This window comes from Nyctereutes procyonoides, unplaced genomic scaffold (assembly GCF_905146905.1).
Source record: "Nyctereutes procyonoides isolate TBG_1078 unplaced genomic scaffold, NYPRO_anot_genome, whole genome shotgun sequence".
Taxonomy (NCBI): Eukaryota; Metazoa; Chordata; class Mammalia; order Carnivora; family Canidae; genus Nyctereutes; species Nyctereutes procyonoides.
In genome coordinates, this window is record NW_026575121.1 from 4,810,995 (window position 1) to 4,837,138 (window position 26,144).

At 48.5% G+C, this 26,144-nt stretch overlaps 1 protein-coding gene across 8 annotated transcripts in view; it reads left to right on the plus strand.

Moving 5' to 3' along the window:
• Positions 1-14,203, plus strand: part of RUBCNL (rubicon like autophagy enhancer) — a 41,289-nt gene extending 27,086 nt beyond the window's left edge. For all 8 annotated transcript variants that reach the window (XM_055336107.1, XM_055336100.1, XM_055336101.1 and 5 more), the window contains 7 exons: positions 651-796; positions 2,751-2,815; positions 5,995-6,233; positions 7,196-7,257; positions 9,238-9,391; positions 10,036-10,126; positions 11,404-14,203. In XM_055336107.1, the coding sequence (XP_055192082.1) occupies positions 651-796; positions 2,751-2,815; positions 5,995-6,233; positions 7,196-7,257; positions 9,238-9,391; positions 10,036-10,126; positions 11,404-11,516 (870 nt within the window). In that variant the 3' untranslated portion in view covers positions 11,517-14,203. The remainder of the gene's footprint in view (positions 1-650; positions 797-2,750; positions 2,816-5,994; positions 6,234-7,195; positions 7,258-9,237; positions 9,392-10,035; positions 10,127-11,403) is intronic.
• Positions 14,204-26,144: the final 11,941 nt, after the last annotated feature.

The window sequence follows — 26,144 nt, forward strand, 5'->3', positions numbered from 1 at the left end:
TATTTTATTTATTTATGGGAGACACACAGAGAGAGGCAGAGACACAGGCAGAGGGAGAAGCAGGCTCCATGTGGGGAACCTGATGTGAGACTCGATCCCGGGACTCGATCCCGGGACCCCAGGATCACGCCCTGAGCCGAAGGCAGATGGTCAACCACTGAGCCACTCGGGGATCTGCTGGAGTTTGCATTTTAAATTCTTGCAGGAGAATTGAATGGTTCAGTTGGGAGCCACTGGATGTTGTTAAGCAGGGGAAGGGGCTTAAAAGAGCTGTTTCTGGGGAAGTCTGACAACAGCTGGGGGTCCGGTTGGCAGCATCTGTCAGTCTGTCCACCAAGAGCGGTGAGGCTCCTGCTGGGAAATCAAAGCATTCCAGGTCCCAGTGACCTACTTACAGTAACTCCAAGTCTGGAAAGAAATGAACTCCCCCAAAATAAGAAAAGTGATCTCAGCCAGGTGGTGTTCCAGCCAGCAATCCTGCAGACGGCTTCAGGGACGGGGAGGGCTCCTCTCGTTCAGTGGAGGGCAGTTTTAATTTTTCATGGTGAATCTTAATGCTGGAGACACAGTTGGATGCTCTTTTTCTTTCAGTTCCTGAAATATGCTCGTTCAGGTACACGCTCTGAAATCCTCCTCTGTGTTGCACACAGGTTGTAAATGAAGAGCGCGTCCGGAAAGACTTTGAATCCAGTGTGGATGTGGTTCAGGAAATTAAACTTCAGTCGAAGATCAGAGAGGCTGAAGACTGGGAGCCCCCCCGATTTCAAATCATATTTGATGTTCATCCACCACTCAAGTAAGTGGGGCTGCTGCTTGGGCCTCCAGGCCGGGTGACAAGGTGTGATGGGTCCCACCTCCCCGTGGAAGGAGGTAAAGGGAAGAAAATTACACACCAAGGGATGAAGGAAAGTTTGTTTTAGGAAAAGGCAAGTTGGGCATATTTATCTGAGTCAGCTTCTTAGCACCCTGTTTATCATGGGTTTTGGGGGTGGGGTGAGGGTTTGGGCTCCGTAGTTGGACAAGTTGAGAATTTAACTGTGTCCTGCATCATGTATGTTACATAGCAATTGAAAATTAAATAAGTTCAAGTGGGGATTTTTTTTTAAGGGGCTAATATGGGACCTTAAAACTCATATACAAGAATTTTAAAAGATGGCTCTTTTCACCAGTGCAATGTGAAATAAAAACCGATGGATAAAAAATAAATAAATAAATAAATAAAAAATAAATTAAATAATAAATAAATAAATAGATAAATAAATAAATAAATAAAATAAACATTTTTTAAAAATTTAAAAAAAATTTTAAAAACCCCAATGGATACATTTTTTAAGGGAAAATCTAATCTTGAGGAGAGCTCCTATAGTTAAGAAATGACACAGAATGCAAAAACAAAAACAAACAAACAAAAAAAATTTGTTCTCTAAGAAGTAACCAAATCCTAAAAGACAAACGACAAAGAGGTTGCGAAAGAAAAAGAAATAAACTCATTTTTATAGATGTATTTATATAAATACAATATGTAATTATTTAAGGTACTAGTTTGTTTTATTTGTCTCTGAGAGTATATGACATTATAAGGGGACATTTTAACCAGCTGCAGTTTCTCCATTCCTCTTGGGTTGTATTTAATGTGGCACCCACACTGCAGCGTAAAGAAGGGACTGGCGATGGTGACTGCCTGTGACCCACGGAAGTGCCTCATAAGCTCTGTCCTGCATTTTTTTTAATTTTGTTTTGGATTTTTTATTTATTTATCCATGAAAGACACAGAGAAAGAGGCAGAGACACAGGCAGGGAGAAGCAGGCTCCATGCAGGGAGCCCGACATGGGACTCGATCCCGGGTCTCCAGGATTAGGCCCTGGGCCGAAGACAGTCCTAAACCGCTGAGCCCCCTGGGCTGCCCCCTACGTTTTTCTTTTGAGAGAACACCTTGAAGGCCTCTGGGGTGCTTGGGCGGGAGAGCTCCTTCCCTAGGCTTTGCGAGGGATCACTTTCCTTAGCAAGGGGTGTCTTTATTCTCTAGAACTTCCTACGTCATCTCTAAGGGATACGGGTAGGGTTCCACATATTTTTACCTGGGTCATTTTGGCTGATCCTAAACTATAATAAAACTTTACGACCACCTTCGTATTTCCAAATCACATGTGAAGTTGTGGCATCAAACAGTCCAGTAGAAAACACGTCAGTAGACTGTTGCTCAACGGAGATGTTTGATGCTTACGTCTTACCCGACCTCCAGATTTCTTTGGATCCATTTGTGAACTTCCCTAGTGCATCACCTCTTGGTGTTTGGTCTTCCTGAACTTTCTCCCATGAGTTACGGGTCTCCGGTTCTCTCTGGCGGGGCTCCTGTGCCCGTGTATTGAGCAGTCTCTAAAGATCCCGTGGTGGAAGAGTTATTCATGATACCAACTTCTGCTTGGCTGGTAGCAGACGTTTTTAAAAGACCCAGAGATCAGAAAAACAAAACAAAACAACAAAAACAAAAAACAAACCCAGAGATCCCCCCCCAACATAACAAAAATAGAAAAAAAATAATAAAATAAAATAAATAAAAAATAACTTAAAAGACCCAGAGATCTCAACTAGAAAACTCTATTGAAGAATCCTATAATGAAAAATGACAAAAAAAAAAAAAAAAAAAGGCCCCAAGCCGGGAAGAGCTTGATGTCAATGTCCTATCCAGTCAGTGAAAAATGCTCCCTTGGCTATTTCTGAAATGTAACTTACTGTTTTCTGTACTCAGGAGGGATCTCGTGGTAGCAGCCCAGAACTTTCTGTGTGCTGGCTGTGGCACGCCGGTAGAACCCAGTAAGTACGGACAGTGGCTTCCCTGCCTAGTATGTGGCGACAGGGCGAAGAAGAGCCCAGTCGGAGCGTGCATTGCTTTTGTGGACGAAGTTGTTACAAGGACTTGATGATGTTGCCCTTTCTTTCTTGAAGAGGCCACGTTGACCTATCAGGGCTGCGTGCTGACCTGGTGCCCTTGGCTTTATCCCCTAGTCCTCTCCTCATTGGGCCCTCGGCCCCAGCCAGTGGCCTCCCTGCTGGTCCTCGAAGGAGGCAGGCTCACTCCTGACTTAGGGATTTGCATTCGTGGTTTTCTCTCCCTAGAATGACTTCCCTTACTTCACTCTTCTCTCAAAAGTTAGGAGGCTTCCTCTGGCTCCCATATTGAAAACGTCAACCTTGCCACACTCCTGGCCACAAACATACACTTTACCCTTCCTTCTTCCTTTGTGCTTCTCTTCCTAAAATACTCTTAGATTTTACTGATTTTTCTCATTGTTGGCCTGTGTCCCTATCTAGACTCTAAGTTCCATGGGACAGACGTGTTGTCTGCTTTATTCATTGCTTTATCCCCCGCTTCTTACAACAGCACCCGGTACACAGCTGTTCCTCAAAAGATACCTGTGGAAGGTTTGCGTGGCTTATGGAGGAGCTACCCAAACCCCTCCAAGAGGGTTTGAGGAGGTGGCTTGAGGGGAATCATTCCTGGGTCAGCTGGGGCCTAGAAAATCAGACTTCTTCCAGTCAGAAATGCAAATTGCCCACTGAAGACTGGGAATCACATGTTCTGCTTGTGAGGGTATCCCCAGGTCTGCCCTGTGGAAAGCTGGGGAGAGGAGCTTTGCCGGAAAGGGTTCCCTTGGCCTTTGATGGGAAGTCATGGGAGGGAAAAGACTTTGAGGACTCCACCTCGAGAAATAAAACTAGAAAACAGAAGTCTGTCTGGGATTCCTTCTACCACACTGAATGGCAGTTCTAGCCATTCATCACAGTTGTAAACCAGTTTCCTTTAAATGACTCATCCCCCCCCCCCCAAGCTAGTCCAGTAGGGACCCTGTTTGGTTAACCACTGTATCCCGGTGCCTCCGTGTTGAGCACAGGACTGAGCGCATGAGTCAGAAGTTATGGACACGTCACCGTGACTCCATCAGCTCTTAACGTGTTCCCCTAAGTTGGTTCAACAATGGAGACATACGCCTGCACTGGTGGCATAAACGTGGGCCTCCCCTCGTAGAACTTGCTTACTGGAAGGCATAGTTATCAGCCAAGAGAACAGCAAGGGTGGTGCTTGCGATGAAAGAGAAAGTCCAGAGTGCTGTGGGATTGACAGCACGGGAACTGAATCTGCGCTTGGGGGGCTGGGAGTGAGAAGTCCTGTAGGGAAGTGATCGTGCCCAGAAGCATGTGCGTGTGTGTGCTATGGGGGTAGAGGTCACCATGAGCAAAGAAAGGGCCTGCAGCGATTTCAGAGAAGTCCCGTGTGACCGGAGAGGAGAAAGCAGGCCATCACAGGCGCCCAGGGCACACGTGGTAGATGCGTTATCAGCCGTGTCGTCGGTTTTGGACTTTGCCTGTCAACTTCCTATGTAGTTCTTAGGATATAGTTAGACTCTACTTTTTTTTTTAATTTTTTAAAAAAATATTTTATTTATTTATTTGAGAGAGAGAGAGCCCCAGCAAGAGGCAAGGGCAGAGCAGAGAGAGAAGCAGGATGGAGCCCTGAGCAGGGAGCCTGATGCGGGGCTTGATCATGACCTGAGCTGAAGGCAGACGCTTAACTGACTGAGCCACCCAGGCACCCTTTCACCTTTTATTTTAAGATATTTTTGGACTTACAGAGGAGTTGAAGGAGTTGAGGGAGGGAAGGGCACACGGGAGACTTAACTGAATTGCTATCTTCTTCTTAACCTGGGTGGTGGGTACCCAGGGACTTGTTGCACTCGTCTCTATACCTTTTGCTTGCCACCGTATTTTGTTAGATGTATTTCCGAAAGCAGCGCTTGCCCGTTTTAGCAAACGAAAAAAATGCAAAGAACGAAAATCCTTCCTCCCACCCTTTAGAAGTCTTCACTATTGGCTTTGTGGTGGGGATCTTCTTGGACTGTGCATGTGTGTGTTTTCAAAAGCAAACTCAAGATCACATCGTACAGATCTGGCACGGGATGTCCACTCCGCACGCTCACCCACGCGTTCCTGGGCTCTCTGGCGTTCCACTGCTGAGTGCACTTGCCTAGCCAGTTGCTTCTTTAACATAGATTTATATTGCTACCCCTCCTGCGTTATCAATGTGCTGTAGGAACACCCTTCTAGATCTCTCCGTGTGTGCGTTAGCGTTTCTGTCTAGTGTTACAAAAGTAGGATTCCTGCTACACAACAAAGAGGTGAAGTATAACGGGTAAATGTCCTCCTAGGAAGTAGCCCTCCTGTCAGCTGGCGGGTGCAGGGGGCGCCCACCCCTCTGCACCTCACCTGCTCCGGATCCTCTACCACGGTGACAGTCTGATGCAAAACCAAGTAGTTCATAACCTGCACGTCTTTGTTACCGAGACTGTTTCTCACGTGGTCACCGGCCATCCGCATTCCACGTTTCCCTGTATTGCCTGTTCCCATCCCTCGCGCATTTCCATAAGGTCTTCCTCACCGGTCTATGCAGGAGGTCTTTGGGTGCTCCTCCCTAAGAGCCTCCAAAGCGTGCTTCATAATTTACAAAGCCCTTCCCATGTGTGAGATATCCCATAATCTAACTCTGGGTTGCTTTTCATGGCTTCAGGATAGTTAACCTGAAGAGTTTCCCACCAGCCCTCAGTCTGCCTGCCAACAGGAGGCAGAGCGTGGACTCCCCCCAGATTTCTAGACCCTAAATCTCGTGCTCATTTGGCCACAGTGTTGTTTATTCCAGTGCCCCTCTTCCAAATTCAGGAGTATTTTTAGGAGATTTCTCTCTCTCTCTCTTTTTTTCTGACAACTGTTTTTGGAAAGCAGAGCTCACGCATGGCCATCCTCCACGGCCTCGGGTGGCTGCCCCAGCTTTCCCAGCTGCCGTGAGGTCGAGTGATGGGGTCAGCTGCGCACACCCAGCAATCTGAGCCTTGCACCTGGGACGGGGAGGGGAGGTGGGACTGGGAAGCAGGGGGAATGGACAGCGGTGGGTAGGCTGCCCTCCGAGGTGCCCTGCGCTCAGCCTCCTGTGCGCCCTGCAGAGTTCGTGAGGCGCCTGCGGTACTGTGACTACCTGGGCAAGTATTTCTGTGACTGCTGCCACACCTACGCAGACACCTGCATCCCGGCCCGGATCCTGAGCACATGGGACTTCAGGAGGTACTACGTCAGCAACTTCTCCAAGCGCCTGCTGGACAGTGTGTGGCACCAGCCCATTTTCAATTTGCTGAGCGCAGGCCACAGCCTGTACGCCAAGGCCAAGGAGCTGGACCGAGCCAGGGTGAGCGGCTGCCCCTGCGGGGAGGCCAGGCCAGGGGCATGCTGCACCATCCCCGGGGACCCCGACAGCCCCCCACCCCACCCCAAGGGGCCCATCGACCCTCGGAGGCTGGAGCAGTAGCCTCAGGACCCTCTCCAAGGCCTCAGAGCCAGTTTCCTAGTTATGCATCATTTTGCGTTTATATGTAACTTTTGAAATTTACTTATTATTATTTTTAGAATTTCATTTTAAAATGAATTCTCTACATTTGGGGTTTACTGCGTGAGCATTAGATGCACATATGCAAGTGAAATGATTACTGATGAGATTAGTGGACGTGCCCATCTCCTGGCCGTTACATCATGTGTGTCCCTGTGTGCGGCGGGGGCACCTGAACCGCACCTTCTTGGCAAATTTCCGGTATTCAGTAGAGTATGAGTCACTGTGGTCCCCATGTCATATATCAGACCTCTAGACTTATCCGACGCAACTGCAATTTTGTTCCCTTTGGAAAATCTCCCCGTTTGCCCCACCTGCCCATCCCTGGTGACCTCCGTTCACCTCTGCATCTGTGTATTGGATTTTCTTTAAGATTCGACATGTAAGTGGGACCATGCAGGTTTTTTCTTTCTGTGTCTGTTTTATGTCACTTAGCATAATGCCCTCCAGGTTCATCCACCTGGATGTTTGTTGCCACAAACGGCAGGATCTCCACCTTTGGCACATTAGCTTTCTGTTTTCCCCAAAGAAGGCCCCCAACGGTTGTGTAAGCTTCAGACTCCATGAAGCTTGGGGTCCACCTGGACCCTCTGAGGATCTCTGGACTCAGCCATGAACCTCTGCTACATAGACGGTTAACTTCAAAGGCTCGTCTTATAGAGCTGCAGCATTTCCAAGTTAGAAAGAACAGTTGCATTTGATTTACTCGTTTCCTGTGTCATGTATCGCCTTAACGTGTCCCCCTGTTTGGTTTCTCACATTAGGAAATCCAGGAGCAACTTTTTCAGATCAAGAAGCTGTTGAAGACCTGCAGGTTTGCTGAAAGGTACTAACTAGTGTGGCTGGGCCGGGCCGGGCCTGAGCTGGGGAGGGCTGCGAGCCTCCACACACCTGCCTGTACCGTGTGCCACCTGGTCCCCGCCGCTCCGATCCACAGGGTCTCTCCCTAGGTCACTCCCTGGCTCGCTAGTAGTGAACTTCTAATTTCGGTTTTGTTGTCTTACCGGTAGATTTTTAATCGAATAGATTTTTAATGTATTTATTTTAAAATAGATTTTAATATCTTTGTAGATATTAAACCTAATAGATTTTAATACCTAGTAGATACTTCGTTAGATGTGTAATACCATTGGTTATTTAAAAAAACAAAAAACAAAAAAACTAGACTTTAGCTGAATCTCCGTGCACATCCGAAAATATGTCCTTAAAATAAATTTCTAGAAGTGGAAATTTCTGGAAGCCATGACACAAAGGTATAGGCGTGCCTTCATTGACAGAGAATGAGTTTTTCTTAAGTGAAAAAACAGATTACTCAAAGGGTGAAGATTATTTATTATAATAGGATACAGTTTTAAAGAATTGTTTTGTTTTAAAGCTTCTTTCAGCTTCTGAACTTCATTTAATGATAATGTATTGCTTTTGAATTAAATTTCTTTTTTTTTTAAGATTTTATTTATTTATTTATGAGAGACACAGAGAAAGAGGCAAAGACATAGGCAGAGGGAGAAGCAGGCTCCGTGCAGGGAGCCCCATGCAGGACTCGAACCCAGGACCCTGGGGTCACAACCTGAGCCCAAGGCTGATGCTCAACCGCTGAGCCTCCCAGACACCCCTTGAACTAGATTTCTTGAGGAGGAGCAAGTCTCCTATAGTTATTCGGCCTCAAGCTCTACCTCATGGCAACGGTGTGACAGTTCAATTACTTCTCAGGCTGTTGCTTTTCTTGTGCGTAACATGTAACAAGACCCACAGTTATTACCGTCTACAAAAATTTCCCGAGTATCCATTCTGTGCTTCAGATACAAAAATCAGTGCGACTGGTGTAAAGTCCAGGGAGAAAGCACAAACAGACCATTGCCCGACCGTGTTGGACACATACGCACGTGCCCTGAGGGTGCAGAAGAGGCAACATTTAAGTCTGAAGGGGTGAGGTGGGGAAGAGGGCCACAAAGCTTCCCGGAGAAAAAGCCTGAGCTTGAAGAGCGAGTTGGACCGAAGAGGTGTCAGGGATCCCCCGGCCGATAAAGCGGTGTGAGCAAGCACCCCAGGCCAGATGGAGAACTCCTCGCAGTTTGGCACGACTGGAAGGCCACATCTAGCGTAGGCCGTGGCCGGGTTGGGGCTGCGTGCATGATAATGCCACTACCCGATTTGGGGCATTCGGGAAGAGGTCACTGGCGGTTGGGGAAAGCTACATTCAATATTTGGGTGTCCTTGGGACACTCAAGTGGCTTTGATCTGCTCCCAGTTGGATGCTCAGGGCTGGACTCCTGGATATGGGGATGGGGGGGTCACACGCCTGCCTACGGGCAGCTGGACAACAGTCAGCATGTAGATGGACTTGAAATTGAGCCAGAATGGAGAAATGGAGAATCAAGTAATTATTTTCTTCTTCTTCTTCTTCTTCTTCTTCTTCTTCTTCTTCTTCTTCTTCTTCTTCTTCTTCTTCTCCTTTTTTTTTTTATCTCAGTACATGTTTTTCAGATTTGAAGCACAAATTCGCAGGTGTCTTTTGCTCAGTGTAACATGGGCAGGCTGCAAAGGGTTTGTTTTTCTGCTGGTTCAGCTTTCTGAAATCCGCTTGTATGGAATTTTAAAATCCTGGCTTTCCAGGATCTTTGACATACTTGCAAAATGTAAGATGACGAGTTAAGGTTAACTGGCCCTTGGGCTTCTTTTAGTTTTAGTTTTTTTGTTTTTTAATTGAGTTCCAAAACATTAAGTGCGAGTGCCTGCTAAACCCCTCTTGTCTCCCGGCCCCCGTGCAGGTGGGTGTCTGAATTGCTCTTTGTTTCCCCCCTGGCAGCGCGTTAAAGGCATTTGAGCAGGTGCCGAGGCACTTGACCGACGATCTCCACCTGTTCTCTCTGGAGGACCTGGTCAGGGTCAAGAAGAGGCTGCTGGTGCCCTTGCTCAAGGACATTCTCAAAGCTTCCCTTGCACATGTGGCCAGCTGTGAGGTAAGGATTCACCTGGAACTGCTGTGTCCCCAAGCTATCCTTGACCCATCAGGACCTATGATGGGTGTCCTGGCCTTTACCTCACTTAACCCCCACCAGCCGTGAGGACAGTATTTTCAGATGAGAGAAACGAGGTTCAGAGCTGTTCAGGAATAGCCGAGATCACCGTGCTGGCAAGTGGCAGGGCCGGGATGCAAGCCTGGGCCCAGTGACCTCTTCGTCTTGGGGGCCAAAGCCCTGCATGGGACCTCCCCGGACCCCCATCTGCCCTGCCTTTCCATGTACAGCCATGGGGACTCACAATCCAGTGGCACAGGAGCTCTGTGTTTGCGTGAACGTAGGAACGGTGGCACAACCATCAGAAACAAAAGTAGATCATTAAAAAGCACGCGTGCAAAATCAAGATCTTTCCCTGGTGCTTCCAACTCCCAGGCTGTGAAATGTCTCCACATGTCTCCAGTGCACATGTGCCGTTTGAATCCACTTGCTACCCTAGAGTATGATGTAGCTTCCCATTCCTTCTAGAAGCTGGGGTTACAGATGCTTAAACACGGACGTTTATAAGGTTCTGTACAAGTAGTAACGTGGCTCCTCCATCAGAAGGCCAAATGGGGGCCTTAACTTTATGGCACCTTCCCTTACAGCTGTGTCAAGGAAAGGGCTTCATCTGCGAGTTTTGCCAGAGTACAGCCGTCATCTTCCCATTTCAGACCGAAACGTGTAGACGATGTGCAGGTATCTTAATAACTTCCTAACTTGCGCTTAATAATAGCTTAACAACCGAGAGACAGAATTAACTTAACGGCAACTCAATACTTTAAACACAACAACGTTGTTTAAAGCATCGTGGTGCTGGCATGGGCCTGGATGCTGGATGGGAGCTAACAAAGTTTTGGGTGCGGGGGGGGGGGGGGGCGGGGGGGGCGGGTGCAGAGGATCTGGGTGGGGCAGGGGCCGAGGGTGAGGACTCCCTGTGTAGGGTTCGGGGATAGGGGTGGTTGCTCCTTGGCCCACGCCCCAGCTCTCTTACACCAGCACAGCCGCGGCCCAGTTTTACAATCAGATCACAGTCAGATCACAATCGATCGCAATCATGCCTGAGGCTTGGGCACCAGCTCCGGCTTCTTCTGCGTGACAGTGGCAGTCGCCGAGTGGCTATGGAGACCATGGAGGCGGGGGCACCCAGCACAGTTACTGTCTGGCTCTTTCCAGGAGAGTGTGGCAGCCTTGTTTGGATGTGTCCACGCTCAAGGCAATCCTGTGATCCCTAAAGTGGCTCCTGGGGGCCATCTGATCCTGCCTGCAGCCTCAGCCTTGACAGGAACCCTTCCTCCCCTTAGGCCACTCCCACCGTCTCCCCTGACCCCTTAGGGGGCATCGAGCACAGGCTCCCCAGCAGACAAGCTCCGGCCCGGATTTGCATGCACGAAGCTCACGGGGGCCTGTTCTCAGGCCAGCACCTGTTGGGGGGGGGGGGGGAGGTCAGCAGGCCTCGGCAGAGGGAGGAGTCCAGCTGTGGGTGGGAGCCGAGAAGGCTCAGCAACTCCCACGGGGTGCTCTGGAGCTGGAGCAGCTCGGCCTTCAGCTTTGTCACGTCGTGGGGACAGGGCCCAGCCACATCCTTAAACCCAGTGTTGCTTGGTCACCAGATCCCGGCCAGAGGGAAAATGACCTAGAGATGACCTGGAAAGGGGGGAGGCAGGTCTCTCCAGTTAGGGCCATTTCCAGGGAGGGCCGCCTCCTGTGGGGTCGGCCACCAACACCCTGGGGCAGCCCCGGGTTGGGGGGGGTTGCACTTCGTCCCCCGGACATCAGGCCCTCTCAGCCTCCCGTTCGTGACCTACTGGGGGCTTTAGAATCCCTCCGTGTGGAGCTGCCTCATTTCTAGTTGGATGACTCTGCTTTCTGGCTTCGGACCACCTGTCTCCCCGGGATGGGGATGAGCACCTGTAGTAGGTGGGAAAGCAAGGTAGCCCGGTCGCTGACGGCTGTCCCCCGTCCCCCGCTCGTAGGGTGCAGAGCTTGCTTTCACAAGCAGTGCTTCCAGTCCTCCGAGTGCCCCCGGTGTGCCAGGATCACAGCCAGGAGAAGACTTCTGGAAAGTTTACCCTCTGCAGCAACATGAGCCCCTGACCACGGTGGAAAAGACTGTTCAACATGCCTTATAACACCAATTTGTGTCGATTATTGACAATCGTGTTTCAGATTTTGAGTATTGTATATTAAGGAAAAATGGTGGCCAATCTTTTTTATTATATATATATATATTTAATGTGTTACAAAGAATGCACATTTTTTTGTTATTAAGCATAGGTTTGTTACTGGTGGTCTTGTTTACAAACGTTCAGTGTTTTTGCTGCTACTGTTTTTTTCTTAAGAATTTTTTTTTTTGATACTTCTTAAAATTGTCTTTGAGTGGTTGCATTCAGCTGATACTGGAGCCTATTTTTTTATGAATTGTTAACTGACAAGGCAAATTACTCAGTTTGTCTTTCTACAAAGCTAGTTTTAAACAGATTGGTACTTTCAATGAACAAAAATGAGAACAATGATCTGTTTACTCCGGGGCTTTTTCCCCCCCGACTTAAATGCCACTTTGTAATTGCATCCGTGTTTTAGATCTTACTTATTCCGGGGTTGGCACAGGGAGTCCCTGTTCCCTCTGCAGGTGCATCTTGTCCAGATGAGTGTGAGCTGCTTAGCGGGGCTGCAGCTGCCGTTCGAAGGTGTCGCCCCTGCGGGCCACTCTCAGGCACACACCGACCCTTGTCCTCTCCCTTCCACACACTAAATCAAGGGCTGCATGGCTGAGTCCGACCTCATCCCTGCCCTTTAGGATTTCGTCTCGTGGATATAAAACTGAACATAAGGTATTGACAGACTTAATCTGTGGGAAAGTCCCGTCAATGAGCAATGTGATTTTAGTAATGACAATAAAATCATGGACCTCAATTAAAAAGGTGAGGTAAATCGCTCAACCGTTATGAATTTATTTTTCCTAATATTTCTTTTATCTAGATGATTTCTTGAGGCATGTCAGTCTGTTTTGTTGTTGTTTTTCCTTCTACCTCCTGTATACTTTCTCCTACTTGAGAAGGGTCCCGGGCCCCTGTCCTTTCCCAGCACATCTTCCGCCTGGAGCACAGGGGTCGCACACCCCAGGACTCACATGCCCCAACTAAACCTATTCCAAGTGAACTTCTCAAACAGTAGGGGCGGACGATAGAGTGGGACCTGTCCTTTCCCTAACCCCATCTAGTTGTGTGCAGGTGCATGTGTGTGTGTGTGTGTGTGTGTGTGTATTTTATTCAGGGGTTAATATCGAGCACATGAAAGAAATGGATGTGTCCCACTAATCTGGTATCTACTCTTTCCGTCACTTCGTTTCCCATCCCAGATGCACCCAGAGCTGTGCTCCCATTCATGATTTAACCCGGTCTCTTTTAAATAAGAATTTAGGTCCATGGGATAAGATAACTGAGATCAAATTTAAAGCAGTGTTTTATTCTTACCCGTCACTTGTATTCCTTCTTAGGAGTCCAGAATCAAGTGGCACGTCGATATGCCTTATAACACCTCTGGGAGGTTCATGTCAGCATCTTCATTGCACAAGTGAGACAACAGGCTGAGAGAAGAGAAATAACCTAAGTTCCCACGGACCGTGCATAGGAGAGCTGGAGTTGGCATTCAAGGCTGCCTGCCTCCAAAGCCCGTGCTCCTGGTCCCTACCCGTGTGATACCTTTTGGGGTGATACAAGCAGAACCAATTCTAGCTTGTAAGTGCCGGTCATACCTTTGCAGTATTGGGCCGAATGCCTTCTCCCTCGTTCTCTTGCATCGGCTTGAGGAAGATTCTGTGGCTTAGGCACTGCTTGAAGGGCTCCATGTCCAGGCTGCTGTGTTTGCAAGGCACTGGTACGTGTGTGTGTGTGTGTGTGTGTGTGTGTGTGTGTGTGTGTGAGGTACATCTTTAATGTTGAGGAAGGAAGAATGCGCAGCAGCTGCCAGGAAGTGATGCTTTTGACTTTTCGTTCTGAGGAAGAATGAGGCAATATAAACAGCCACTCTATAGGTTTGGCTGAGATGCGGTTCCTCCCCACGGTGGTGGTAGTTGCTTCTTCCCAGTGAGGTGCCCGTGAGAGCCCAGAAGCGGCTTCAGCTCATGTGCAGCACCCTGTGGGGACGTGATTATTTTTGACATATGTTGCTCTTTAATGGGACTTATTCACTGTCCTGGTTTTTCCGTGCAACTCTGCTGGCTGCTGGAAAGAAGATGAAGACTTGGTCTTTCTCATCAGATTCTCACCCACCATGAGGCGTCCAGTTGCAGTACTATGATCGCAATGATTAATTTTTCCTATACACTGTTCACTTGGAAAGTTCTAGTAACGTGTCCTTTACAGTCATGATTCTCAGTTGCAGGTAGGGACTGACAGCAGGGGACATGGAGCGAAGAAGGATGAGGCATCTCAGAGACGTTCTAGTGGGTTGACTGGGGTGAGAATTATTGGATCCATTCCCAGATCTGCCCTTTCTATTTGTGTGAGTCTGGGCAAGCTACTTAAATGCTCTGTGCCTCTGTTTGTAAAATGGGGGAATAATAAATACATGCTGTCAGTTTGGGATTAGACGTGAAAAATGAAGCACCCAGCAGAGGGCCTGGTACAAGTAATTTTTAAGTGGTAATAATTAGATCTAGACAAATTAAAAACTTATTTTCTGGGCACCTGGATGGCTCAGGGGTTGAGTGTCTGCCTTTGGCTCAGGTTGTGATCCCAGGGTCTGGGCTCGGGTCCCACATCGGAGCCTGCTTCTCCCTCTGTCTGTGTCTCTGCCTCTCTCTGCGTGTCTCTCATGAATAACTAAATACATTTTTTTAAAAAAAAAACCTATTTTCTGTGTATCTTTGGGTAAGTTACTCTGTGTCTCAGTTTAGTATGAGAGTTAGAACAATACCTGCTAGTTGGCTTGATTTGGCACCTGCCCCACCACCACCAAAAAGAAATATTGACGTTTTCGCTCCAGGTACCTATGAATATGACCTTATTTGGAAATAGGTCTTTGGTGATGTAATTAAGATGAGGTCATATTGAAAAAAAAAAGATGAAGTCATATTGGATTGGGCGGATCCTCATCCAATGACTGGCGTTCTTATAATAAAAGGGAAATCTGGACAGAAATACAGACGCAGAAATCACAGGGAGAATGCCATGGGAAGGAGACAGACACTGGGGCCTTGTGTCTATATGCCCAGGAACAGTGACGACTGCTGGCAAGCAGCAGACGCTAGAAGGGAGGTGCAGAGCAAGTTCTCCCTCGCAGCCTCAGGATGGAACCAACCTGGCCCACACCCTGACTTTGGATTTCTAACATCCAGAATTGGGAGATAAATGTCTGTTGTTTTAACCCACTCGATTTGCAGTTATCTGTTGCCACAGCCCCGGGAAACCAAATGCTCCCACATTGGGGTTGTCAGGAGGGCTAAATGGTGAGTGGTTGGCACAGTTCCTGGCATCCTCTGGTTCTGGGTCTCTCGCCTTCAGGAGTGAAGACCCAGAGAATGGACTCCAAACGGTAACAACAGCATAGAAACGACACCATCTATCGATCTGTGCGTGGGTGTACGGACGGAGATCCCCAAACACAGAGCAACGGCATCTGAGCACCACCTCCACCTCTTCTACTTCCACTCTCGAGGGTTGGAGAAAACCGCCACCCTCAGGTGCAGGGAGGGGGAGGACAGCCACGAGCTTGGAGGGTGCTCGTTTGAATCATCATGAGGGTGGCTGGGGGAGTGGCTGTTACCTCACGTTAAAAAACAAGCGAATCCATCTTGATTTTCAGACTTCACAGAAATCGGAATATACCTTCAGACCAACCTTGGGTGAGGCGCTGATTGGGAGTACAAAAAAGGCCCCTCCTTTCCCTCATTGCCTACAGAGGGCTGGAGGGGGATTGGTGCTCACTGCCGGCCACACTCAGGGGTGTCTGTGTGTAACCGGCGACAGATTCTGGTGGCCCTGCCCTGCCCCAGGTTCCTGTGGGAGGACCTCAGATGGGAAGAGAGACTGTCAAATAGAAGGTGTCGTGGTGTCACTTTTGTCGCCCTTTGCCGTAGGTGCTTAGAGCGTCAGTCTAGGAGAAGGTTCCAACTTCAGATCAAGTCTGAGGCATCACTGGGACATCCATCAGTCAGAGAAGATCCGTGTAGTTGAGGAGAAAGCTCCATTATGGAGACCATGAAGGAGATAAGCAGAATGTCTGTCCAAGTATGAACTGGAGGCTGAGGACACGCCAGGGAGTAACTGGGCGGTGTTGCCGCCTGGCCCCGTGGGTCGGAAGCAGGGTGCAGGCTCACTGATCAAGGGGCCTATGGTCACTCCTGAGGTGGGGGGGGGAATGGGGGGGCAGGGGGGCAGGTAGATTAAGTCTAACTCAGAGAGCAGGTTGAGTCAAAGCACTGTAGGAGGAGCAGGATCTATGTGGGACACCACAGGTGCTTCTGGACACTAGTCCTTGGAGGCTCAGCCAGACTCCACAGGGAAGGAAGGGAGTCAAGAGGCTCCAGCAGAGGAAGAGCAGCCCGGGAGACCAAGCATCCGGCCCACCACAGGCTCCTCTGGGGAAGGACCAGTAGGTGGGCCTAGAATGGAGGGATTTGGCCTAACGTGGAGGGATTTGGCTAGGGATGAAGCCAGAAAGGTTAGCAGGACTCAGAACATGTTGCCAGTGAGCATGATGGGCTTTGGATTCTAAGGGAGGCAAGGAAGCTTTGAAGGATTTTGAGAGCGAGTGAGAGAGAGGCTCACAATTCAACCTATGCATAGGAAGATAATGCTGGGTCCGGGTTGAGGATGGGTGGGCAATTGCAGGCTGACCAACCGACCAGATGAGGCTCTGAACAAGGGCTGTCATGGAAGAAATGGGAAGGGAGAGATGCTGCAACAGGTGGGGAGGAGCTGGTGGGAGGGGAACGAGGTACTCGTCTCAGGCGTAAAGTTCAAGGGAACCCGAAAGCTCAAGACTCGAGAGAAATCATGTTTTGGGCAATATTTTTTAAAAATAATGCCAAAACATTCACCATGAACAAAATACCAACATTTCTTTTTTATTTTGTTTTATTTATTTATTTGAGAGTGAGATATAACAAGAGAGCACACGAACAGGCTGGGACCCTGGGATCATGACCTGAGCCGAAGGTGGATGCTTAACCTACTGAGCCATCCAGGCCCCTCAAAATATCAACATTTCAAATAAAGACAGGATCCTACCGTGGACTGGCTCACCTTGGCCTCAGGCATCTGCCCCAGATCCCAGCTCCGGGGAAGAACACAGGAGACACTGTGACCATGGGCAATATGTTGAAAACTGAGGATGTTGGGCGGGAAGTAGGAGGGGAAAGGCCACCAAAAACATTTGCAGAGCCCCTGCCGGAAAACAAATGGAGGCCCATGTGCCAGAGCATTAAATATGTAAAAATTACACAATATTTATTTTATCCTTTTCCCGTGATGACCAGACCTTCATCAGGACCTGGGGGAAGCAGGTTTGAGTCCAGAACCTCAGACTCCTTGGTATCATGCTCTGGATCACAAGAGCTCAGGGCTAGCCTCTGAGGCCTGACCTCTTTCTCTTCTTGTCTCTGGCTCCATCCCACAGGCCATCTTGTTTTTGGTCTTGGTCTTGGTCTTGGTCTTGTGGCAACACAGTTCACCTTCAAGACACTGGACCAAGGACAAGGTCCTGATTGTCCTCCACGAGTGGTCTGGGGCCACAGGGGAGGAAATGCTGAGGTTGCCCAGAGCACCATCTGGAGGGAGGGGCGGGGGACTGTATAAGAAGGCTTGTCCCCTGGGCCTTTGTTCCATCACCTGTGGGGAGGGATGGAGCCAGAGGAAGGCCACAAGGCAGGGCCTCTGGTTTCCAGATCTAAATGCACAGTGACCTTGGGTAGGGGGTGCAGGAGGTAGGGATACAGCAAGATGAGGGTGAGGGGCAGCCTGGGGACAAGAGAAGCCTGGAGATGCAGGCAGAGGCCTGAAAAGTGCAGAGGAAAGTGCAGGATTTGTCTAAGCTCTACGGTTAATTTCTTGGTTCCTTAGACCTCTTGACAAGGGCGCTGCCCCTGAGGGTGGAAGCGGAAGAGGTGGCTTTTCTCAGTTTTACCCTGACTTTCCAGTTGAGTTTGCAGTCAACCTACTGTGGCATCCCTCACCAAAGCACTATTTTAGTGTCTAGTGAAGTGAAAAGGGCCATTTCTCTTTTCACACCAGTTGGGGAATTGTTTATTTAAAGACAGAGCTCGTTTTACGGAAGCATGCTTGGGAAGGATGTTGACAAATGAGACGATGTGATTCTCTACTTCACTCCCTTTTGGAGGTGACCTGAGAAGGCTTGTGCTGGAGGATCCCTATATGCCGTGTTTGGCTGAGGTTGAACTCCCCGAGACCTGGTGGCAGGCCTGAAGTCCCAGTTCCTCCCTGCGAGACTGCAAGGTTCTTTCAGCAAGAAGAGGAACCCGGGGTGCAGAGGGTGCTGCATGGAGGTATTAGATCTCCATACCTGGTGGCCAGGGTCAGGGGCCTGCCTGCATACTAGCTTTCCACTCACACAGTTCTCCGGCCACCACCCCAGGCACAGGTAGAAAAGCTTCTAATTGCTCATTTGAGGAGCATCCCCTTTTGCCACTTCCCTACCCGTATTATTATTATTTTTTAGATTTTTATTTATTCATGAGAGACACAGAGAGAGAGGCAGAGACACAGGCAGAGGGAGAAGCAGGCTCCATGCAGGGAGCCTGATCCGGGACCTGATCCCAGGACCCCGGGATCATGCCCTGATCCCAGCTCAGACACTCAACTGCTGAGCCACCCAGGCATCCCCTCCTACCCATATTACATTGATCTCATCCTCAGTCCCAACCACTTTAGCAAATTTCAACATTAAAAGCAAAATAACGAAGCCATCCAGTAGGGTACATATTGACCAAGTACTATTGGCAGACACATAGAGACGCCCTTGGCGAAGGGCTTCACTGTAGATCTTTCCCCTGTGCTCTGCTTATTATGGATTCCACGGGTGTCAAATAGAAGCGCATTGCCATAAAAAAAATAAAAATAAAAATAAAAATAAATAAATAAAAATAAAATTAAAATTAAAAAAAATAAAAATAAAAAATAAAAAAAAGAAGCGCATCGCCGTACCACTGAAGGTGGAAGGCCCTGGGGGACAGATTCTCTGTCCATATCCAACAGGAAATGGCTTATGAGCAGCCGGGAGATAATCTTTATTAAAGCGAGTTGATAGACGACGGCCTCCATCATCAGCCATGGGGCTGTACAGAAGCCAAGAAGAGAGGTGTGTCTACAGCCTGTGGCCCACCCACCAACATCAGGCTCCCCTCCTCTTGGGCACACGGTGAAGCTACATGCTCTAGCCCACTTGCCGCTGGGTGAGCCAATGCGGGATCGAATACAAGTGGGGGTGCTGCACGCTACTTCCAGTCTGGCCCTATACATCCTGCTTGCCTTTCCCCTCTCTCAATCCTCTCTGACCATCTAGAAGCAAAGGGCTACACGAGGGAAAAAGCCCAAAACCCTGAGACATTGTTGGAAGGAGACCTACTCCTAAGAATGGCATCTGCCGTGGACTTGGCGTGATTCAAAGCGAACTTCTATTTTGTTCGGTTACAGAGATTTGCTAGTAGTGCCTGTTACTGCAGCATAACGCGGCCTTTCCTGTAACGTAGGCGGTCCCGATGCCCATGGTCAAGTAGATCAGTGGGAGGGGACAGGTTCGTCATACAGATGGCAGAAGCTATTCCACTGTCGGTCATTCACTATCATCCAGTATCCCTTATATTAAAAAATAAATGAGGGGATCCCTGGGTGGCGCAGCGGTTTGGTACCTACCTTTGGCCTAGGGCGCGATCCTGGAGACCCGGAATCGAATCCCATGTCGGGCTCCCTGCATGGAGCCTGCTTCTCCCTCTGCCTGTGTCTCTGCCTCTCTCTCTCTCTCTGTATGACTATCATAAATAAAAAAAAATAAAATAAATAAAATAAAAAATAAACGAATAAGCAGAGGTAAAGAAATTCTTTGACTTCACATTCATCTCCACCGTCACTTCTTTTTTATTATTATTTAAAAGATTTTTATTTATTTATGAGAGACAGAGGCAGGCATATAGGCAGAGGGAGAAGCAGGGTGATGCGGGACTCGATCCCGGGGTCACGCCCTGAGCTGAAGGCAGATGCTCAACCACTGCGTCACCTGAGCGTCCCTCCATTGTTCCCTCTATGTTCTTTTTGCAGCTTTTTTCAAAGAAGAATCTTTAATTTTTGTCTTTATTTCCTACACCTCTTCTTTTTCTTTTTTGCTTAATCCAACAGAGTTTCTATTTCAACTATTCCACTCAAACTGTCCAGGTCACTAACGTGGGCCTTTGTTACCACGTTCAATAGTCATGTCATTGCTTTCATCTTAGTCTGTCCCTTAGGAGGATCTGCCATGGTTGCCTGTGTATGTTTTCTTAAAAGCCATGATTATAATTTTATTTTAACAGTATGTTAACTGCCCAAATGGAAAAACTAGACCAGAATGAGATTTACCATGTTTATTTAATGGTGAATATCTCCATATAGTGAGATTGGAAAAATCTCTTTTCAGGCAGCCCTGGTGGTGCAGTGGTTTAGCGCCGCCTTCAGCCCAGAGCATGATGCTGGAGACCCGGGATCAAGTCCCACGTCCGGCTCCCTGCATGGAGCCCACTTCTCCCTCTGCCTGTGTCTCTGCCTCTCTCTCTCTATGAATAAATAAATAAAATATTTTTTTAAAAAAATCTCTTTTCTAAGCTCTCCTGTCTAGAGGATGTATCATTTTGAAAATCACGTCTGCACTACAACCATGTTTTTTTTCCCTAAGAGTTTGCTTTGCAAACTCTCATAACTTGTCTTGGGAATGAGAAGGTGATTGGCCCATGAGCATGATGAAAATGCGAAGCAGAGGATTAAGTCAGGAAACCCACATTTGAAGGCTGCTGGCTCAGATGCTTTCAGGTTGTGTCATGTTGACCAGAGCCTTTAATCTCTCCACATCCTTCTTTATCTGGAAGGCGAGGTAGCACATCCACCTTGCAGGGTTGGTTTGAGGATCAAATAAGATAATATTAGCACAAGTGCTACAGAGCTAGGACTTTGAACACCTACTCTCCTCTGATACAAAAGCTCAGAGAAAACCAGTGCTTGTGGTTTCTACTCTCAAAGCACATGTGAACTACTACTGGCTTTCTGTGAGCTAACGTGACATTTTGACCACTTCCTGGCCATCTTCCAGGATACACGTCACCGTCTTGGCCAGTCATCAATCCAGGGGGCTGCTCTTGGTGGCCGGGGTGAACTCAGAGAGTCACTTCCCAACCAACCCTCTTTTGTTGCCAAAGCCTGAATCGGCTAACATTGAAAAGTGTTGGATGTCTATTTTTTGTACATCCGGGTCCTCGTAAGACGATGCTTAAAAATATATCATTTTTCTCAACCTAGAGTTCAAGCCAGCAAGTCACTGGAAAGATTTGTTACTACAGAAATGATCAATAAGTAGCCTGTGATCACTGGTTTGTAAATGTAGGTCAGTGCACCAGTCTCGCCCTGGGAAACAGGTGTGTTTTAGTACCTGCCGGAGGTGAATTAGTGATCACGCTCCAAACCCTCAGAGTGGACACTCTCATTCTATACAATATTTTCTCCAACAAATTTCCACTTGGGAGAACCTTCTTTCCCGGACCCAGATTTATGAAAAAGAAATACTTTCAATGCCTTGGGCATGCAACTTGGGTTTGGTTGCTTGCTAGATCTGTGGGCCAGTAGCCAACCTCACCTGTAGAGGTCGTGATGGGTTATAATCGAGACCCTGTATGTGAAAGCATTTGCAGCCTGTAAAATGCCGCTCAAATGTTGTCTTTTATCAGACACCCCATACATGGTTAAGGACTTTCTCTAATGAAGACAGCAGGAAGGTGATTCACAATCCAAAGTGCCATTTTTCTGTGGCTTTTATGCCTGAGATCCGTCTCTGACTTTTAGCCTGAGAGGAGAAACCAGAGGAGATCCGGAGGTGTCTCTTTTTATGAACGTGGATTATGGTAGCTGTGTGGGACCCGGGGTGTGGGTAACGGTAAGGACCACCATGTGTGTGCCGGGGGGGGGGGGCGGAGGGGGTACAAGCCCAACTCACCCGCTAATAGCTCGTCCCTCGGCCTTCTCAGCTGAATGAACTTCTTCTAATTGGTAATGTGCTCTCCCAATCCTGTGCCAACATCAGAGCCGGGGGCAGGTGAGGGCTCCACACAATAATTCTCCGTGCTCGTGGCTTTGTTTCTGATCAACAGCATCAGAGCCTGTGCTGTCTGGTAAACAGAAGGAAATTAATATTTACCACTTATCTGTTATGTAGTAGAGACTGAGGCTTTATATCTTAAAATAAGTGGCCAGAAAGTGTCCTGGGGAGGTGACATTGATTCTAAGTTTTAAGTAACACAGAGGAGACAGACTGCAGAGACTGGGGTCCAGAGCAACCTTTTGGCAGAAATAATGGCAAATACAAAAGATCCAAGGGGGGCAAAGGAGCCTTTCTTGTGCAAAAAAAAAAAAGACAGAAGGTCGTGGTTGGAGGAACCCCGAGGTCAGAGCAGGCAGGAGCTAGATGAGGTGGGGCTGCCCAGGCCATGCTAAGAGTCTGCATTTGACCCTGGGGGACCACCGGGGGTTGCACGAAGGGGAGTATGTGCTCTGCCCTCCTTGAAGGTGATCACCTGGAGAAGAAAGTGTGTAGGGAAGGAAACAGTGGCAGGTGATTAGCTGGAAGTGGCTCCAGGGCCAGGTGAGAGATCACCATGCCCGGATGTCTGTGGTGGTGGTGGCGGTTGAAGGAAGTCAGTGGTCTGTTGGTTAAGCATCAACACTGCAATTAAGACCTTGAAATAGGGATCCCTGGGTGGCGCAGCGGTTTGGCGCCTGCCTTTGGCTCAGGGCGTGATCCTGGAGACCCAGGATCGAATCCCATATCGGGCTCCCAGTGCATGGAGCCTGCTTCTACCTCTGCCTGTGTCTCTGCCTCTCTCTCTCTGTGTGACTATCATAAATAAATAAATTTTAAAAAATTAAAAAAAAAAGACCTTGAAATATGGGCACTTGGGTGGCTCAATGGTTGACCATCTATCTCTGGCTCAGGTCATGATCTCTGGGGTCCTGGGATCGAGTCCCACATCGGCCTCCCCGCAGGGACCCTGCTTCTCCCTCTGCCTGTGTCTCGGCCTCTCTCTGTGTGTCTCTGGTGAATAAATAAATAAAATCTTTATTTAAAAAAAGACCTTGAAATATGCTCTCATGGGAGGTGAACCAAAATTATGTCTTTGGCCATGATCACAACGAAGCACCAACTTAGCACATGGGGAGATGATTGAGACTGAAATCTCTCTCTCCTTTTTTTTTTTTCCTCTCTCTCCTTTATTTCTACAACTGTTAAATTGTTTAGGAAACAGAGGGGGAAATCCTCCACTTCTACGGCAGATGGCAGCATCGCTTTGAGTTCCACACATCACGAGCCTCACGCAAAGCAGCAGGCCCAGCAGGCGACCAAAATCAAGTGTTTCAGCTCACCTCGGTGTCCCCAGGGGAAGAAAAGCACTTAGTCGGTCTTTATCATTGTCTAGAAAATCACCCTTTAGGAAGATGGTTGATCAGATTCTGCTTTATATATGTCATTTTCCCAAAAAGGCAACATGTCACCTTTTGAAAAGGAAGTGTTGGTTTTTCCTGTCTTTCCAGTCATTACAGAGCGCGTTCTGAGACAGGGCTAGGTGGGGAAGACAAGGGAGAGGCCCAGAGTCAGGCTCCCATAAATCCCAAAGACACCAAAAGGACCCAGAGTCAGGGTCCTAAGGAAACAGAGATAAGACAGTGAAAATAATTAATAATAATAATAAATAATAATAATAATTAATAATAATAATTAGACCCTAAGGAAACAGAGATAAGAAGATAAGACAGTGAAAATAATTAATAATAATAATTAATAATAATAATAATAAACCTGGCTCCCTAGCTCCAAAATGTTAGGGAGTATCTTCCTTTAATGGTTACCAAGTAATCATAGAAACTCATCAGACCTTGAAGAAATAAGTCATTAAGGATATATTAAAAAATAATAAGATGATATCAATAGTCCTGCTCAAACCAAGATGGCACGAGGATCTCAAGGCTTTGGGTTCCCTGGCTAGGTTCTCAATAAAAGGCCAGCCGAAAAGCCCTCAGTGGCAACCCTGTCGGGCCTCCTCTCACTTCTCAGAGCTTTCTCTGCATCTTTGCTTACTAAATTCCTATGGCTTTACTCATTCTCCATTGTCCCTGAGATTCATCCTTCGACTCCAGGAGACAAGAACCTAGCTCTCCCGTGTCAGTACTGTGCCCTGGGTGGTTCCCCGCCAAGTCCACGGTGTCTTTATCACCTTAACGGCAGGGCTCCCAGAGCTGTTTTCAGCCTTGTGGGGATGGGGGGCAGGGGTGGGGGTGGGGGGCTCTGGGTCCAGGCCCCTTGGATTTCAAAGCTGGCTCCCATACTTACTAGTTCTGTGGCCTCGTGCAACTTATTTGATGCTCGTGTCTCAGTTTCCTCATCTGCAGACGGGCATCATAGCAGTGCCTGCCACGCGAGCTTGTGGACATGAACCTGGGGCAGGATGGCAGGGTTCTTGTCTCCTGAGTCGGAGAGCAGGTCTCACAGACACAACCGGGGGGGGGGGGCAGTGAACATCTACTAAGTGAAGGTGGGAGCGGCAAGGAAAGGAAAAGCTCTCTGGTGTGAGAGGGGTCCCCAGTGGGCTGCCACAGAGAGTTTTCAGGACTGGCCTTTCATGGAGAACTTGACCAGGAAGCTGTGGCCTTGGGAGTCTTATGCCATCTGGGTTTGAGCAGGGACTAGTGGCAATGGCCTTAATGACTTACTTCTTTGAGGTTTGCCCATTTTCCGTGATTACAGTGTAGACGCCAAAGAAATGCACAGGGCCCAGCACACAAGGCCGAGTGGTCTGGTCTAGTCCTATCTCCTTCACTCTATCTAAGCAGCTTCTGCCTACCAGGAATAGTTTTAGGGCCTGGTCAGGGGCCCCCATCGCTCCCTGCCTATACCTTAACCCTTTCCTTGCTCAAAATGAGTTATAAGGGCAAAGCGTGAAGAGCAGCACTGGCCTCATGGCAAGCACAGTGGGAACGGCAGCTAGCGTTGTCCACACTGTGTGGGCACCTCCTGGGCAAGCACAGCTCTCTCTAGAGCACCATGTGGACTGGAAGCAACTGGCCATAGACTATCCCCCTAATCTTCCAAGGTTAGCATCTAGGGGGTTGAAACCCAAAGTTGCAGTGGACTGAGAAAGGCATAAAGAGTGTCCCTGCTTCTGGAATGATCTATACGCTAGCCCATGGAGAGGAAGGGTAGGTACTAAGTTTATAGCTCATCCAAACTCCCCCTCCTCTGGGTCCTCCTGACCTCAGAATTTGGCCTCTGCTTGAGGAGCAGTCTAGAAAGCACAGCATTTGCTCTCTAAGACTCCATCGGACGCCCTATTATCTACGCACCTGACCCTGATTCCACATCACATCAGCCTCAGTAGATGGAACCTGTCCCCATTCCAAAGGTTCCTCGGGGAAAAAGAGACACAGGATGTTACCTTTGGCCCTCAATACTACCATTGCTGGGGAGCCCATGAGGAAGGGGGACTTCAGGGGAATTCTTAAGGAAAAGGGATTCTTTCTGAACTTAGCCTCCCAGTGCTTTTGGTCGGAAAAGAGAAATTCATTGCAGTATGACCTTGACGGCGGGGTCAGTCATGAGCTGGTCTTTCTTTTGACGAGTGTCTGAGTCCCCGGGTCCACGAGCTGCATCAATAGGAGGAAAACACACGGCTAGAGGATTTGAGTATCTGTGAAACAGCGGCGGTGACCAAGGTAAGGGCTTCACGGACCTGCCTCTGGATCCCGCCCTTAGCCCCCATTGTCAGAGTCACCCAGGAGGTGCTAGGATAGGCCCGAAGCCCCTGTGGAAACGGCTCTTACAGGCATCACCCCCGTGACCTAACTGACATGAGCAAGTCACCTCACCTCCCTGGGTCTTCATTTCCTCGCCTACAAGCCAAGCATCAATGAGCTAGAACGGTGTTTCCAGAAGTGAGTTCCCTGCAACATTAGTCCTTTGAGTCGCTCCATGAAGACAAGAACTCTATGGCCTAAAACAAGGGGGTCACCAGGTGCGTTTTTGCCACTCACATTTGGCAATGTCTGGAGCCATTTTTGGTGGTCACAATGTGGGGAGAGGGCAGGGGTGCTCCTGGCATCTAGTGGGCAGAGGCGAGGGATGGGGCTAATCGTCCTGCCACCCACAAGAAAGGTCCCACAGCAAAGAGCCACCTGGCCCGATATGCTCTGACGTAGAGGAACTAAAGAGAAACTAAAGAGTTGGGGGTATACGTGACACATTCGATCACGTTCTTTCTCATTATTCTATCTCATTCTTTCTTTCACCCGAGCGTAATGAAGGCATGGGGCTGCGTCACCATAAATGTTCTTCAACTTGGTATTGGTCAAACTTGTTTGATCTTGGACCCCTGGGTCTCTGCACCCCCACCAACCTGCCCCATAACCTTACCACCCTTCTGCGGACCCACCTCTAGAGTGGGCGGCGCGGGGGGAGATGCTGGCTAGGG